The sequence below is a fragment of the Melanotaenia boesemani genome, chromosome 22, assembly GCF_017639745.1.
Source record: "Melanotaenia boesemani isolate fMelBoe1 chromosome 22, fMelBoe1.pri, whole genome shotgun sequence".
In the NCBI taxonomy this organism is placed as follows: domain Eukaryota; kingdom Metazoa; phylum Chordata; class Actinopteri; order Atheriniformes; family Melanotaeniidae; genus Melanotaenia; species Melanotaenia boesemani.
The window spans coordinates 18,373,042-18,390,643 of NC_055703.1; the positions used below are offsets into that span (position 1 = coordinate 18,373,042).

General features: G+C 38.8%; 1 protein-coding gene across 3 annotated transcripts in view; it reads left to right on the forward strand.

The window, feature by feature from the left end:
• ezrb (ezrin b) overlaps positions 1 to 17,602 on the forward strand; it is a 31,164-nt gene that overhangs the window by 6,403 nt on the left and 7,159 nt on the right. For 2 of the 3 annotated variants that reach the window (XM_041975816.1, XM_041975815.1), the window contains 8 exons: positions 500 to 583; positions 6,102 to 6,197; positions 8,020 to 8,294; positions 9,309 to 9,392; positions 9,505 to 9,651; positions 15,321 to 15,417; positions 15,714 to 15,877; positions 17,418 to 17,548. In XM_041975816.1, the coding sequence (XP_041831750.1) occupies positions 500 to 583; positions 6,102 to 6,197; positions 8,020 to 8,294; positions 9,309 to 9,392; positions 9,505 to 9,651; positions 15,321 to 15,417; positions 15,714 to 15,877; positions 17,418 to 17,548 (1,078 nt within the window). Of the gene's footprint in view, positions 1 to 499; positions 584 to 6,101; positions 6,198 to 8,019; positions 8,295 to 9,308; positions 9,393 to 9,504; positions 9,652 to 15,320; positions 15,418 to 15,713; positions 15,878 to 17,417; positions 17,549 to 17,602 lie in introns of those variants that run through there. The other variant, XM_041975817.1, reaches the window with a different exon arrangement.

The following is a 17,602-nucleotide window of genomic DNA, read 5'->3' on the forward strand; positions in this document are numbered from 1 at the left end:
CTTGTCAGTGGATATTAAATTTGCTGCTCATCCTGCATGTTTGTTAAAATCTACCTCTTCTTCATGGATCACTAGGATCAGTCATTAACTAAAGGTCTGGGAGACGTGCCTTATTTCTCTGAATGGGACTGAAGTTTAATCAACACTACGTTTCCATGGTGCCATTTTTGAGCTTGTGAAACTAGTGTTAGACCTACTTGATATGAATAAATGCACTATTTCCCTACTTTTAGCTAAAATGCAGCAAACTTCACTGGGTATTCTAACAACTCCCCAGACTTTGCAGCAAAGTTTACTTCAATCAGCTTGTCTGTCTCCGAGAAAGCAGAGCCCCTGTCTGTTTACTCTGCAAATACACCCCCTTCCCAAACATAACCCCCCAAGCAACGCTCTGCAGTAGTTTGGCATGCTTCACCTTGTATTGGTTTTTTGCTTATGAGAACTGCTCTGTTTGTCGGTGTCATCAATTGAACTCCTGTCTTCTCATGTTTTTCTACAGGTCAATGTTCGGGTCACCACCATGGATGCTGAGCTGGAGTTTGCCATCCAGCCCAGCACCACTGGCAAGCAGCTGTTTGACCAGGTACAGGTCATGTTGGTTTTTAGTGAAGCTATAAATATATTATCAATATCCTCATGGAAATGAAGTTCTTTGGAAATAACCAAAAATTCTGAAATTAGATGCGCTCAGATGTGAGCTTGTTTATCTGCCTAGCTTTGACCAGTGGGCATAAAATCCACGTACCTGCATCCTTGAAGTGCTGCTTGTTTTTGGCAGAAAACTGTGTGATTGTAACTATTTTGATCATATTAACGTCATTATTTAACACTATGACTCATCATACATGTACTGAACTGTAAAACTAAAAAAGAATACATTAATACAGAGACGAAAATGAATGTTAAAAAAAATTTGTAGGTCGTTAAGGGAGAAGTTTGAAGGCCATGGCAGATTTGCACCATTTGAATAAATGGGCTGGTGTCCTCGATTGTGAGCTGAGAACCAATCTGCACCTCTGACATGCCAAAATTCATGGCAAACAACAGAACAATGGCATGAATACAAAACCAAGGGCTATATAATAATTCTTTCATCATTCTTTCATATTCATGGTTCACTTCTCTGAATTGCTGGACGTTATATTCATAATTGAAAGTAAAGTAGGTACTCTGTAGTAACACATTTTCTCATCACGGTCTCATAAAAATGGACACTTAAGAGTTGCGGAGCTTGTTCTTTTTCCTATCAATAAGCTGGCTAGAAGTGAAATCTGTTAGGTGGAGGTGAAAAAAACAATCACCTGCTGGTCAGAACACACCCTTTAATGAACAGATTAAATTATGTTATTCAACCTTTAAAAATATGTTGCTTTGCATCAACACAACCCAGTCATTTTTGTATCAGTCATATGATCCACGCAGGCTTATTCACCTGAACAACTAAGGCTAGGGTTATTTCCAAACTAGTGTTTCATTCTAAAAGATTAGAGAAATCCTACCTCCTTGTACTTGATGGCAGCTGAAAGAGGCTCTGTCTTCCTGAATAGGACAAAGCACTTACACAACCTAAATTAATGTTAATCATTAATTAATTGTATATGAATATAAGTTTTTTTTTCTTAGTGTTTAAAAATCTGACCTTTAGATTCGGTCAGTCGGATGTGATTCATGTCCGTTTTAAGTCTGGCCATACTGCTGCAGGCAGCAGTATGATTTCAGACGACTGGACTGACGTCATCTGTGTGAATGCACTCATTATCATCCCAGCAAAACTCTTTCCATTCATCACATCCAATCCTGAACAGTTATCTTCTTTAGAAGAGGTTACAGGAGCTTTTGGCTTTTCAAGAGCTCTTATCAGTCTCTGCCTTCCAGGTCATGTTTAGGGGCAGTTTTTATTTTCTTGTGACAAAAGGGACAGTTCCACAGGAGAGAACATATAGCTTTTGAGGTATTTATTAAACATACGGTTTATGGCTTTGTTGTTGTTTAAAAGTGTGAATGAATCCTGTGTGGTAGGTTTAAGCATCTGCAGAGTGAAGGGTTCAATGTGGGAAACATACTCTTGTGAATGTAGCTGTAAAGTTTAGGACACCATCTATTAGAATATTTAACTGCTATTAACTTACTGTATTTATTTAATGAAAGAAAGTATATTCATTGTAGCCAATTCTATAAATTAATGCTGTTATCATTTAACAAATTGATTGTCCTGAGGTTTTTCATTCAGTATGTATTGTATGCAGATGTTATTGTGTTGTTTATTCCCATGACCCTGTAGGTCTCTAAAAAGGGCTTGTTGTTAATATTAATGCTGACTTGCCCACTAGGGAATAATTAGCATTTTCCTCTCGTTGGGCTTCTATTGTGGATCCTGGTGACTAAAATCCAAATGTAGATGGCAGATCATTAGTATGAGCTCTCTGTGTCTTCATGACGGCACCAGGGGAGGAACGGCATTGTTTTAGCTACTTCCTGTATAACTCGTTTTTCAATAGCAAGTGTTATGTCTACGTCACTCATGTCAGGGGATTCACCCTTTGCCTTAGCTGTTTTATAGAAAAGTTTTAGCTAAGAGGGCTGTATGCAGGCGGGGTAAGGAAAATGTCCCAAAAAACCAACTATATCAAAAGCAATATGCAGAAATTGTCTTTCACCTAGTTGTTCTACTTACTTGTATTAAAGCTTTCTGTAGGTAGTTTAAACAAAACAAAAGCTAAAGACCTTGATAGTCCCTTTTAACATCTCTAATTATAGCTGCTGGTGAATTTCTCCACCTACTTGTGAGAACAGCTCCCAGTAGGGTGTTCCAGTGATAATCACTCTCTCCTTGTGATGGTGTCAGAGACAGTTCAGTGCTCTATTTTTGTACAAAGACACAATTCAACAGTTTGAACATGAGAAACAGCAGCTACCAGTTCCCTTGGTTGACATTTAACTTGAGTGTCCCTAAAGTCTGACTGTGGCTTGATTTAGCTTAAAGTGAGTACCAAGGCAGTAACTGGCAGCAGACGTGCGCTCAGTGTTGAACAGGTTTTGTGGAAATGCTGAGGAATCGCAGTGAGCTCATTCTTAGGGCGAGTGTGAGTTCTGGTGGGGCCCATGTGGTCAGCACTGATCATAGCCTTAGTTCCTGTCATTTAGCTCTTAAAGAGAAATGCCTGCCACTCCCCTACACACCCTCCTACAGTTTCACTTCCATATGACTGTGTGCTGATTATACTTTCACTACATACCACAGTTTAAAGAAAAAAATCACATACATTGCAATTAATCAGTGATTACAAATTATTTACATCCGTCCTCAGTTCCCCGTCAGCCAACATGCACGTACTCTCTCCTGTACAAGTGTTAATTCCAAACATCAGCTTCAGTTTTAGCTCTTTTGAACTGGTTTTTATTGGTTAAAAACAAAAGGAGTGATGTTGAACAGCTAAAATCATGGCATCAGTTTGAACAAATTGGTAATGTCTTGAACTAAATCCAAGTTATAATAATAATAATCTATAATAAAAATCTTGCTGACAGGTGCCAGAAGCAAGATGCGAAACTAGTTCAAGCAGACGCCCAACCCACATGCCAATGTTTCATTTAAAAACTGCTGCAGATGGCCTCTTTGTTGTCATAATGCTCATACTATGTAGCCAGGTAAATCTGGCTTCCCTTTGCTGCTCACAGTGCAGTAATAGACTAATCTTCCATAAGGTCTGATCTCATTGCCCCCCCAAACATTGATGTTAACGTTAAAACACACTCTTTCATCTTTGTTCTGGTTGGTTACTTGTTGGAGGCCCAACTGGGTGAACCCCTTCCTTCCCCTCCTCAGTCACTAGAGAACGCTTGGTTATTCAGCCCAGAGGATGCAGTGAGTAATGCTGTTTCAGCCTATCAGCATTCCTCTCTCTCTCACCACAGGGCCTGAGCTCCCATAAACGCAGGGGGAGAAACTTTCCCTCTCTGCCTGATGACTGTTAGACAAGAAGCTATTCCAGCTGAAACCTTTGCTTGTCAATGTAAAATGAGGATGAAGTGACCAGTAACCCAGTATCAAGAAAGGATTAGCTTCTTTAGCCTGACTGCAAACGTTTCACAAAGTTTCCAGTTTTTTTTTTTATTGCCAGAATGAAGCAGACATTTGCAGGCTGCCCCTTAAAATGAGTAGACAGTTTTATTTTTGTGGTTTTTGTATTGATTCATTTATTCTTGTTTTAGACTTGATAATGTTGCAGTTTTTACAAGCAGCTAAAGACAACATGAAAAGCCATTTTGAAATGAGCTTTTTATAAAAAGTCTTGAAGTCTTTCTGTAAAACTGGAATAGAGACAGGCTTTTTGGTGTCGCCATAGGCTGTCAAGAGGCATTACATTCCTGCTAACTAATAATCAAGACTGTCAGTTGGGCTGCAGGAGGCTGTAAACTGCTTTTTGGAAGGTTTCCTTTAGGCACTGCTAGCTGGAGCAGCTAGGAAGCCCATGGCCACATTAGGATTGACTCTAAATTGAGATAAACTAATAACTTTAAAAATTTTTCAAACATCTTTCCTGAGCTACGTGGCCTTAGTCCAGGCAAAGTGCCAGAACAACCTACAGCCAAATAGTTTACTAAACCTGTGTCCCCAGATTCTGATTTAATCCTCCTGTAATGAACTATAGATGTACAGCATATTATTTAACCAAGTTTATCCCGTTGTTGCATCAAGCTTTTCTGCAGTACTTTGTAAAATGAACGATTGGCATCTATGTGGTAGCCCACTCTTTTCCTGCTTCTCACTCTGTGGACCCTACAGCAAAAACCATCATGAAAGGGCTGCTTGTTTTCAGAGGCCTCATGAGTTTCATTACAGGTGGGATTCAGCCTGAAGTGCTCTCTCATTTCAGGTCTCCTCTAGTACTCGTTGCAAAACACAGTCCATTAAAAGGTGCCTGAATCAAAGCCATTCATCTTAACTCCCACAGCCTCCTTTGTATTTTGTGGTGGACACCAAGTGAGGGAGGGGGGGGGGGGGGGTTGAGCTTAATTTTACCCTTTTCTGAAGCTTATCATTGGGAACAGACTTGGTTCAAGTGCTTGTATGTTGATGCAAAACCTTACCTGGGCAACTTAGCACCTCACCTGATGACTGGATGGAGAATTTGGCAGGGATGATTTAAAAAATGGCCAGCACAGGATAGGAGAGAAATTTAATGACCCAAAAAACATGATTTCCTACTCTGCGCCGTAGGAAAACTACTCTGCCGGCCATAAAGAGAGTCTGGTTTCTCTCAGAGCAAAGCCAGTGGAAAATGGTAATTTCTCCTGCAGCAGAAGTGATTATTCCAGTGCTATAACTGCCTTTTCACTCTCTGCCTCAGCTGCAGCGTCAGAAACTGGTTGTAAAAAGAAATCTGAAAACTTCTGATCTTTGAAGATTCATGTGAGGTTGGATGTGAAGTGTTTCCGTTGTGGTTGAAATTAAAACTGGCTTCATAATCTGCATTTTTAGATGTTAATAAAATGGAGCTGCAGTTTTGAAATGACCCTGCAGCAGACTAACCCCGCCTGTCTCCAGCCTTCTCCATCTGTTCCTGGAGTCAGAGACAGTATGCTAGTCGTGCAGGACACCCTTCTTACACTGTATCACTCCCCCTCATTGGTTAAACAATAGAACCACTTTGTTGAAGATCTGGCCTCATGGTGCTCTTGTGAGCTACAGCGAATCTCAACAGGCACTGATGTGAACGAAGTCTTACTTCAGATGCCACTTTTGATTTAGTAAAGTCTGAAAGCTTTCAAAGGCCATTTCCTAACTCCTTGCTTTAGTGAGAGAACTTATGAATTCCTAATTTCCAATTTGTTTATAGCTTACAATGATATTAGTAGGTTATTGATCAGTTGAACCCATGATACTTCAGTTTTTTGTGTTTTTGTGATGTCGCTTTGTGCTATGAAAGGTTATAGTGCCTGTTTTTCCATACCATAATATTTTTACATTTCATAAACACAACTAGTGTTTTCTTGATGATGTCAATAAAAGTATCCCAACAGAGTATGTGTTGACGAAAGCTGTCTTTTTGTTTTTGTTTTGCATCCACACTGTGAACACTTTACTCTTCACATGGCAGGTGGTAAAAACCGTCGGATTACGTGAGGTGTGGTACTTTGGCCTGCAGTATGTGGACAACAAAGGTTACCAAACTTGGCTAAAACTGGACAAAAAGGTAAGAACAGCTTATAGAAAATGTGTTTTCTGTTTGATTCCATAATGATCAAGTTATAAAGAATAACAGGCCATGTGCAGGAGGAAAATATTCTGTGACATGTTGTAATTCTTTATGAATAAATAATTAATGAAACGCGAGATTAACTTGGCCAAACTATGTATATCCGCTCATTGTAACTTTTACTTTGATGCAGATATTATAGTTCTAGTTGTTCTTATGACCATGTTTTGATTTTGTAATGCAGATGCCTAATGCCGACATATGTCCTTTTCCTGAAAGCCCATGTTTTGCAACAGTGGAATAATAATAAGTAATATAGAAAGAATGTATTGTTTTCAGGAGACTTTCCAATCTGAGCACCACTGTTTACCCTTCAGTCAATCAGTAGCCACTATATTTACCTGTGTATTATCACAATACTGTATGGGTTTACTTCTGCCATGGCAGCTGATTTTGAGGTCCTGCCTGGTTGTGTGCTATCAGCTAGAGATGGATTATTTGAACTCTTTGTGAACCGTAGCTACTTTTGTTTTCTTATGTTTCCCTAAGCACATTACCTAGACTCCTGAGACTTTATTTTTGAGTTATTTATAATCTAACCAAGCAAAAGTAAATCAGTCTACAGATGAAGTCCAGTCCCATTCCTCTCTTTGCTTCTGCTCCTCAATTTTTCAGAGGTAAAGTACCCGTTTTGTTTTATGGGTCAAGGAATAGTGATCATATTGCTCTCTAAATGGAGCCAAGAGGAACTGGCATTGGGTTGAAGTCATGTCTGCAAAGAAGCAGAGCTCCAGATGTTTAAGATTGTGTCAGTAAAGCAGTTTCTGTGTAATCTGCCAGCTCTACAGCTTTATAGATCAGAGAATTTGGTATTACAAATCTTTCTGATTTTACACATCAGTGTATAATTTACATTAGTGAAAGAAGTACATCTGTGAAGCCTTAAGTGGCCCTAGAAGATATGCAGGAGTCAGTGTAAGGGCTGCAAAAAAGAAAAACTTACTCATCTCTATTTCAGATCAGAGACGACTTGAATAACACACCCATATCTTAAAAGATTGCATTGTAATTTAATGCAGGTAGCAGATTTCGACATAGACGAAGATTGTGAGGATTGATGCTTATGGATTTCAGGAGAATGTTCTCATTGAGGCATGTGTCATGAACCACGCTCATGTATGAAGCAGAATTTGAAAGTTTCCTATTTGCATTTTATAATCATTAACAAGGTTCACTCGCAGAGAGACACAGAGTTGTGCTCGCACCAGTCAGCAGCAGTAAAACTGTGTTCTGTGTGCTTGCATGGTTCTGCAGCTCATCAGCACAATGCAAAGTTTAAACTGGAATATTCCTGACCCCATTATCTCAATCAAAACTGCGCAGTTCCTGTTTTGAAATTAGATGGAATAGGCACATTGTGTAACTGTAGCTGCCAGTTAATAAATTGCATTTCTACTGGATGAGATGGTAGATCCTCTTTTGGTGAAGTTACTGCAGCTCATCTAACAGCAGAAGTTGGATTTTCCAGCTATGTAAAAGGTTAACATCCAGTCTTTATAATGCTGATTGTAATTTTTTTTTTGTTTTTACAATCCTGATTTACACTTAGAACATGACTGATATTTGTGCAATTCAGCTTTTCAGTTTTAAATAGAGGGACACTATGTAAGCTTAACTTTATAAAAATCTTGTTGGGTGATTAGAATAATCTCACAGTCTCAGTTAACACCAGTTCTGGCTAAAAAATGAGCACATGCATATTCCTTCAAGGCACAGAAAATGTTAAATATTAGCTCAGAATGTGTTTGATTCTCTTTAGGTGTCGTCTCAGGACGTGAAGAAGGACAACCCACTACAGTTCAAGTTTCGGGCCAAGTTCTTCCCTGAGGATGTTGCTGAAGAACTGATCCAGGACATCACCCAGAAGCTTTTCTTCCTGCAGGTGAAGGAAAGCATCCTCTGTGACGAGGTTTATTGTCCACCAGAGACAGCTGTTCTGCTTGCATCTTACTCCGTACAAGCTAAGTTTGGAGACTATAACAAAGAAGTCCATCGGCCTGGTTACCTGCTAGCTGAACGGCTGCTGCCCCACAGGTGAGACGTGCCAGTGAGTCACTGCAGTAACACGCTGGGCTTTGTGCTCTAAAAGCAGTCTAGACGAAAAAAATACTAGATATAATTTGACTCAAATTACCCAACTGTATAAATTCTTCAAATTTTTGTCCTTTGCCCATTTGTTCTACTCTTACTAACATGAACATGCTTAGTACTGCAGGATGTTTACAGCCCCATATTGTTTTTAAACCTCTGTAGTTAAAACCACTGACAGTTATTCTAATTTAATATTCTATATTATTGAACTCCACAAGAAACTTAAAAGGGTTTTCATTATGGCTTGATGATGTGTATAGACAGGATGTTTCTGAAAATTTGTCTTTTTAATGTTTTATTTGCCCAGTAGATAAGCTTAGAGAACACTTATAGAGAACAGGAGAAGCTGCAAAGAGAAGGTTGTTGCTTATTTAATGAGAATTATTTCTGCATAATTTGCAAAATGATGTTTGTGGGTGTGTGTTATCAATCCAGATTAGGCCAGTACTGCTGCTGTGAAGTCAAAACATTTTAGCTGAAGTGTGAACATGACAAACAGACATAAAAGATGAACTCTTGGGCAACACCAGAGCATTGAAGGGGAAGATCACAGCTTTATTACATTATTACTTTTAGCACAAGCTTAGGTATGCCCAAGGATCATGGGTGACAGCTGATGGTGCACCAACATGAGATAATAATCAGGATATTTTGGACAAATGCATTCATTTTAGTAGGATGTTACAAGGACCATGGATGACCCCATGTTTCAAGGCTTTTGTTCGCATTTACATTTGATTAAAAAAGATATTCAACCGACTTTAATTTCAGTGCAGCACTCAGTTGCCAGTAGCACACTTCCTTCCAAATAACCAAAAGACAAAACTCTTGCAGAACATTGTGATGCAGCACCTCAGTGAAAAAGATACCACATTGTCAAAAAACTTTGCACTTGGTTTGTTTGTTGCTTCTGCTTGTTAATTGTTAATTGTTGTTTTTCCTCGTGTCTGTATGTAGAGTCCTGGAACAGCACAAGTTATCCAAAGAACAATGGGAAGAGAGGATTCAAGTGTGGCACGAGGAGCACTGTGGGATGTTGAAGTGAGTTAACACAAACCACAGCTTTCTGTTGTTGTTTAATGATGCCTTAAAATCTGTACTTGTGGAAAAGGTAAAGATGATCGTGCCTTTCATTTTTATAATCCTCTTGCAGGGAGGATGCCATGTTAGAATACCTGAAGATTGCTCAGGACCTGGAAATGTATGGAGTCAACTACTTTGACATTAAGAATAAGAAGGGAACAGAGCTGTGGCTGGGAGTGGACGCACTGGGACTCAACATTTATGAGAAGGAAGACAAGTAAGCTCAGTGTTTTTTACTGACTCTGGAGTTACGCTTCTTAGCTGTTGTGTGTTCTGTTGCTTATTTTCTGTTTGTTGTTGGCTGCACCCCGTGATTAAGAGCTGAACTGGCTCAGCCAGGTCCACGTTTTTGTTTAATCATTGTTCCTGTTGCTCTGTAGATGGTTTGACAGGAATAACAACGAAGAACAAGGAGTTAAAAATTGAAACTCAGCACTTGGGTTTAATTTATGTTTAATTATCTAAATTCTTTATAAGTTTTGTGGCTTATTGAAGTTAATTTACACTCAGGATAAATTGAGACACATAAAATGTCTTTGGACCACCATTGGGAAACTTTCATGATTCCTCTATCTGCTGGAGAGACCCCATCTTCTCTATGCTTGTACTGCAGAATAGTAATTTATGAAACTTTATTTTTAGCTCCTTTGCTCTTGCTGTGATCCCACAGCAAGAAAATGTGTTCATCAACTGGTGGAACACGTTAAAGTAGCACTGGTTCTTGCAAACAAACTACAAATAACATAGTATTAAAGCATTGTTCATATAAAGTTTAGCTCTTGATGTTAGCCTTACACTGCACTTGATTGGTTTTACTCTTATCTTTTAGATAGAACCTTTGCGGTCACCATAGGTAGTTTTACTTCCTCTTCTGCTCTCATTGCCTGTGGTGTACCACAAGGTTCTATTCTAGGTCTCATTCTGTTTTCTATTTATATGCTCCCCCTAGGACACGTTATAGCCCGTCATAACATGTCCCCCCACTGTTATGCAGACAACACACAGATATACCTCCCGCTGAGACCAAGGGACACTGGAAGCCTATCTGCTGTGTTAGTGTTTCAACAATGTGAACAGTTGGATGGCACAAAACTTTCTACAACTCAACAGTTCTAAATCTGAAATTATCTTAATCAACCCTCCTCACTCCACCACCCATACTGAAGACAGTCTTGGTCCTCTGTCTTCTAACATCACCCCCTCTGTCAGAAATCTAGGTGTCATATTTGATTCCAATCTTAATTTTCATCTTCACATCAAAAAGTCACCCAGTCCTGTTTCCTTTACCTCCGCACCATCAGTAAAATCAAACCTGTCCTACCCCGGCCAGATTTAGAAAAACTTATCAATGCACTCATTTTCTCCAGACTTGACTACTGCAACTCCCTCCTCTCCGGTCTTGACAATAAATCCCTCTCTCGCCTCCAACTTGTTCAAAACGCAGCAGCTCGGCTTCTCACTGGGTTTAGCAGAAGACAACACATTACCCCTGTTTTAACCTCACTGCACTGGCTCCCTGTACGTTTTAGAATTGATTTTAAAGTTTTATTGATTACTTTTAAAGCTTGTTTAGGTCTGGCACCCGGCTACATGACAGAGTTTCTGACACACTACGAGTCTCCCTGCAGCCTTAGATCCTCAAGCAGGTCCCTTTTAGCTGTGCCAGGGTCGAAACTCAAGACCAGAGGTGACCCAGCTTTTTCGGTCTGAGCCCCTCGACTCTGAAACGACCTGCCTGAGGAGATAAGGCTGGCACCATCAGTTTCATCTTTTAAGTCACTTCTTAAAACACACTTTTATCGACTGGCTTTTAAATAACATTTTATTTACTTTATTTATTTTCTTTGTTGATTTTATTACCTTACTTTGCTGTGTGCTGTTCAGCACTTTGTAAACCTTGTTTTTTAAAAGTGCTATACAAATAAAGATTTATTATTATTATTATTAAATGTGTATGTAAGACCTCTTCTACTAACTGTAGAAGTTCCTGTTGGTGTTGTAAATATGCACAGAAACAAAAAGGAACTGCTCAGTTCCAAGAAATGTTCAGTCTTAAAGTGGCTTTTAGTTGGTGTTTTCTTCTTATCAAAACATCAAATTTCCTTCTTAATATGGGTTAGAAGTTTGGCCTTATAATTCATGTAAACAAATTAAAGGCAGGATAACATTACTGCAGTACAAATACTGCTGACTTGTAAATAAATCTTGTCTTGATTTAACTCTGTGCTAGTTCTCATCATAGCTCTGTTGCACTGAGACAAACCTGCTGAGCCAGGTTTACGTCTTTCACCACCCACCTTTCTTGTTTAAAAGACAGAAAAATGTAAATATTCCTGTTTTGTATCATCTTTTAATGAGTTTTTGACATGCTTTAAGGGGAACCTTCTTTGGAGATCTGTCACGGTGCATCTCTGGCTTCCTGTCCTGCTTTGTTTGTGATTCACATTTTGTTTATAGGGCAGGACAGTGTAGGAGATAATCACCCTCTACTTGCTGTAATGAGTTCTGAGATCTCCTGTGGTGAGTGGCCTCGTTCGAGAGGTTACTGGAGTGAAGTACACTGTGTTAAAGGAGCACTTCATCCCAGGTGACTTGCCTCTCAGTCACTGACCTTCCCCCCTGGAAACACTGCCAGCTCTACTCTGGCTGAGTTGTAGATTAAAGCTCTTCCCGTATTGAACTGGCTGCACTGTGTCAGCTTTCATGCCAAGCAGTGGGGCCTACAGTCTGTCTGTGGAAGAAATGAGCACAACACATTGACAAAGTTAAGCCAGTGAGCTGCCTCATGAGACCTCTAATTTAACGTTTACTGGCTGATTCTTTGTCTTAAGTCTAAATGCTTTAATTACTGTTAGTGTCATTGTATTCAAGTTTATCTAGTCTTTAATTTGGCTTTACTGTAACTTAACAGGGTATGAAACTTCCATAAGGCTGAGAAACTCATTCAGACACACCAAGTCCTTGTACGAATCTGCTTCTTTATGTGACTCTAAAGAAATGCCTCTCCTCCACGGTGCCCTCTGCTGTAACCATGGCTACGCTGACTGGTTTTTCAAGCTGTGCAGCACTTAAGAATGTGAGCCTAACCTATAACACTGTCTCCAAAGAGGGCAGCTGGTCCATAATGCAGCAATGCAGCTAAAGCTTAGGAAACACACAACCACACCACAGACAATCAGACAACAGATTCATTTTAAAAAAGAAGAATCTAAAATCTTTGTAGTTAAAAGGAATTTAATACTAACCTATTTCTGATCATTTCCTGACCGGCTGCAACAGTTTTTAAATATGGTTAACTCATATTTTTTTAAGCACTGGTTTATAGATTAGTCAATTAGATCTCATAAGCCACATTTTAAATGTTCTCTTTTTATATGACTGTAAACATCTTTTTTTCTTTAATGGATTGCTAATCTCTGCTTACCTTTTCTTTTGTGAGCTGGTACAGACTTCTGAGCCAAACAAACAAAAATTGACTCCAGGGTATTGTTAAGCTTTGCAGCAAGGTTGTGGGATCCCTTTTGGACAACCTGGTGGACATTTTGAAGACCAGGACACTTAAAAGGCTAATTGTGTTCTGGCAGACCAGAGCCATCCCCTCCATGGCTACTTTATGTTGCTTCCCTCAGGCCGCAGATTTGTGATGCCACAGGCACAAACAGATTAAAAAACTCTTTTCTATGTGTAGCCATTGGGCTTTTTAAAAAAGGTTGGGTGACTTTTAATTTAATTTATTTATTCTGTTAGTATTGAGTGTTTATTGTTGTGTTGTCGCCTAGTTGTTATTTGCTGCTGGCTGCAAAACCAATTGCCCCATTGGGGATAAACAAGCTAACCTTGTACCTTGAACCTTAGTTAAACAAAACAAAAAATTTATTACATATTTTCTTTACTTACTTTTAATTTTTATGGAACAACCCAGTAGTCAACTGACATTAAAAAAATCTGATGCATTTCTGCATTATTCCAAAAATGCATCAACACTATAATTTCTGGCATCTGTTCTTCCTTTTTTAAAAAAAAATATTATTATTGTTATTTTTTTTTTTACTTTTTAAAAATGGCAGTTTCATTGATAAAGCACACCTCAATGAACCACAAAACTTTGATAGAAATATTTAAGATACGCCAGCATTGTTTTCTCAATTCCACAAGCATGTGTCAGGGTCAGCCATGAATTCCAGTTTAGGGAGTATAGTTTCATGGCAGTGAGTTTCAATGCGAGGTGGATGGTTGCTGATCCAGATTGCAACACTATCAGCATGTCTATGTTTACAGCGCTGCTTTGTATTGTGTTAAATGAGATTGGCAGTGGTTCAGTTTGTCTGGCACAACAGAGCGGTGAGCTGCCACACCCCAAATTTCATCCCTCATCCATGTTCAGGGAGGATTAGTCTGAAGCTACAGTTTGTAGCAGTAGATCAATAGGGTGCGATCAAAATGGTTGGAATAGTTTGGTTAGTTAACCAAATGAAAATATTTTTCAATTTTGATTAATCTGTGGTGTGAAAATGCCATTCGCAAATCCATCTATATCCACAATATTGTCTTTATTTTGCAGTTTTTGTTCAATTAAATGTCCAGAACCCAAACATATGAAATTAAAATATCCTCCAAAGAGCAAAAAAACCCTCCAATTTGAGAAATTGAAACATGTTTTACCTTTTTATTTTCTTTTTGAAAACATTGAGTGGAAATTAAATCATTTTGCATGTATGTCATTCATACATAAACCTTAAATCTGTGTTTTGCAATACAGTGAAGTAAATAAAACCCTCCAGTAATATGTTTCATATATAGCACAGAACCAGAAAGAGAGATTAAAATACTTGAGTTTCTCTGCTCTTTTCAGTTGATGTCTTTAGGCAGCAGCTTTGTGTATATTTATGAAATGAGACTGTTATCTGACAGTAGAGATTTAGTCTTGTAAAATAATAATAAAACTTTGGAATCTCTTCTACAGGAGACAGGGAACCTGTGTAAATATGATAAGAACTGGGGTGTGACTTTTTTCTTTTCATTTTCCACCAGTCACCTTAAACATTTTATTACCCCATGAAGTGAAAGCAAAGCATTTCCTATACAGAATGGTATTTTTGATCATGCTCACAGACTCAGTCATCGTGTTAAGTTTTAAATTGATCTGTCTTATAAGAGTGCCTTCAGGATTTTTGGATGAACATGGTTTTTCAATTTTCTTTTCATTAAATTTTTTATTAAATGAGCTCACTGACAAAATAAAATAAGCTGTGCCAGTTATGCCTATTTACATTACTACACTTGCATTACTACAGTTGGGCTTTTCACACATATACTGTAGCTTGGAAATTTTCCAATGGGAATGCATGGGAGGACAATGGTGTGCTAACCACTGGTGTCCAGTATAGTTCTAACTCTGGGAAGTGACCCAGTGATGCCAAAGAAGGGAAGACAAAAAAGGCAGGTAATCCTCTGGAGAATTTGCTGCAAGGGAGTTGGCTTTCCAATAACATTTGCTGCTCCTTCATACTCTTTTCTGCCAGCCTCTTTGCTCTCCATTCGCTTGTAAATACTAGACATGTTCAAATATATTTTGTCTGATGTGAGGAAAAAACATGCATCGTTATGGATAGTTAGCGAGTCTCACCATCCATGCATGGCATGTTGTGATCAAAACACCTTGGTTTACTTCATCATGTCCCGTCTCCTTCCCAGTATGTCCAAGCAGCTCTGAAATATTTTCATTTGCCAGAACGTATATCCAGCTAGGAATGTCCTGTTTTGAAATGTATTGGTAAACACAGACAACTGAGAAAAAAAAGAACAAATGTCTGGACATAATTCTGCAAACATTTTCTGATGTTCATGCATGTGTCTGTAATAACGTTTATGTGGTCTCACCCTCAGATTGACCCCAAAAATTGGCTTCCCTTGGAGCGAGATCAGAAACATTTCCTTCAACGATAAGAAGTTCATCATCAAACCAATTGACAAAAAATCTCCAGTAAGTAACACATTATTTAAATTTTGTAACATGCTGATATTTCTTTACTCCCTTCCTCTACAGTCTCCCCAGTTGTAGACTTCTTCTTCCTTTTTTAACTCTTTAAAAACTGATGAGCACCTCTATTCAGGTTTGGAGGATGCCTCAGGTTAGGTTTACCTGCTAACTTAAGCTCTCTGCTTCCATTTAAGTCGAAGTATCCTGTTTCTCTGCAGTGGAGATGGTTTCAGCTGATGGTTTCCAAACACATTATACTTTTATTTTTATCTGTTGCTCGTTTCCTCTCCAAAATACAGGACTTCGTGTTTTATGCACCAAGACTGCGGATCAACAAACGCATCCTGCAGCTGTGCATGGGCAACCATGAACTGTACATGCGTCGCCGCAAGCCAGACACAATCGAGGTGCAGCAGATGAAAGCCCAGGCCAGAGAGGAGAAGCAACAGAAACAGATGGAGAGGTACGCAGTTCCTTGTAGATGTTTTCTCCCAAAAAAAAGTCAGTTTCACTCAGAAACATAAATCTCTTCTAATAAGCAAGGCAAATTTATTCCAATAGCACATTTCATATACAAGATTAGTCAGCTCTACATAAAACACTAAAAGCATTGCAACAAGGTGCAAAAGAAATATTAAAAATCAGATGATTACAAATAGAAATTAAATTAAAGTAATAAAAAAAAATTATCCATCTTCTAGTCTTTTATTATCATATTTGCAGTTCGTGCTCCCATTTGAGTGGTCTGAACAGAAACCTGGGGTTTCTTATCTAAAGTTACATTGAAATGCGGAACTGTGAGTCCTGGTTCGGTAAATGATTTTATTAGTGCACATCACCACAGAGGTTAACAACTTAATACAATCAGAAAGCTTAAGCACCACACTTTGAAAACAAGCAGCCTTCTGAGAGGTTTTACTTTCATGTCATTATATAGCATTATCATCATTATCTTCATTATAACCTTTATTTTACATTGAAATGTTTCTTCTTCATTTTGCCTGACAGGAAGTCTAAACCTTTAAAATAATCAGTTTGCAGTGATTTCAAGCAGAATAGGACACATTCTAATATAAGACAAATTTGTTGAAGATGGAAGTAGATATTTTTTTTTAGCATTTTTTTTTTTTAAATAAACAGCTTTCTAAGTGTATCAATAAATTGAGGCAGTGCTCTCAACAGATTAAGGCCAGGAGAACACATATATAGTTTGACCCAAACAGCTGATCTGGCAGATACTCTACTGTGCACAGATATTCCAGTGAAGCTGTTCAGTTTGTAAACAAAGGTACTCATTTGAAAATAATGCGGCATTCTTTTCAAAGTGTAGTCAGGCTACTTCCTCCTACAGCTGAACTGAAAGTGAATATAACTCTGGTCTCAGCAACAGCTGTCAGCCTACAGTCTGTCCCACACAGCTGTTCAAACATAGTGACATAACATTGGTAATAACAAAAGGAGAACCATGAGATCACTAAGGGCCTGAAGAGAGATGAGAGTTCAGGTTCACACACAGTAGCTCACAGCAGTCTGTAAGAGGCTGGGTTGGTGTCCAAAATGTTCTAAGAAGCTTTGTGGTGATTCTCTCAAGATACCTTGTTAAAACATAAACAAACCCTCATCAGGCTGTTGCTGCAGCAGAAGTGTTAAAATAATGTGAGAAAATGTAGAAAGTGAGAAAAACATCAGCAGCAAAGAAGCAGTAATAAGAGGTGTGATTTGTCAATATTCAAAGTAAGCAGATAGAAGCTCCAGTGCAGCACAAGTTGTAATGAATTAGGTCCTGATATGTTCCACATCTGCTTACATTGTGCAAAATAATGTGTCATTGTGAGTTTTCTGTAGTCGTTTCCCTTTAAACGCTTTTCTGTGGCTTTATTTTCTGAAAAATGGAACAGTTTCCTGGAAGCAAAGAGAAACAAAATGTGTGTGCTTGCAGCTGTAACTATGCATCAGCCATGTCAGCTCATTGTGTGGGCTCACCACGGCTGTCTTATCTGCAGAGCCCAGCTGGACAATGAGAAGAAAAAGAGAGAAGCCATCGAGAAAGAGAAGGAGCAGATGGAGCAGGAGAAGCAGGATCTGATGATGAGGCTCTACCAGTTCGAAGAGAAGACCAAGAAGGCAGAGAAAGGTGTGAGGGCTCATCAATCACTAAGAGTAACCCTGAGGTTGCTGAGTGTTTGTA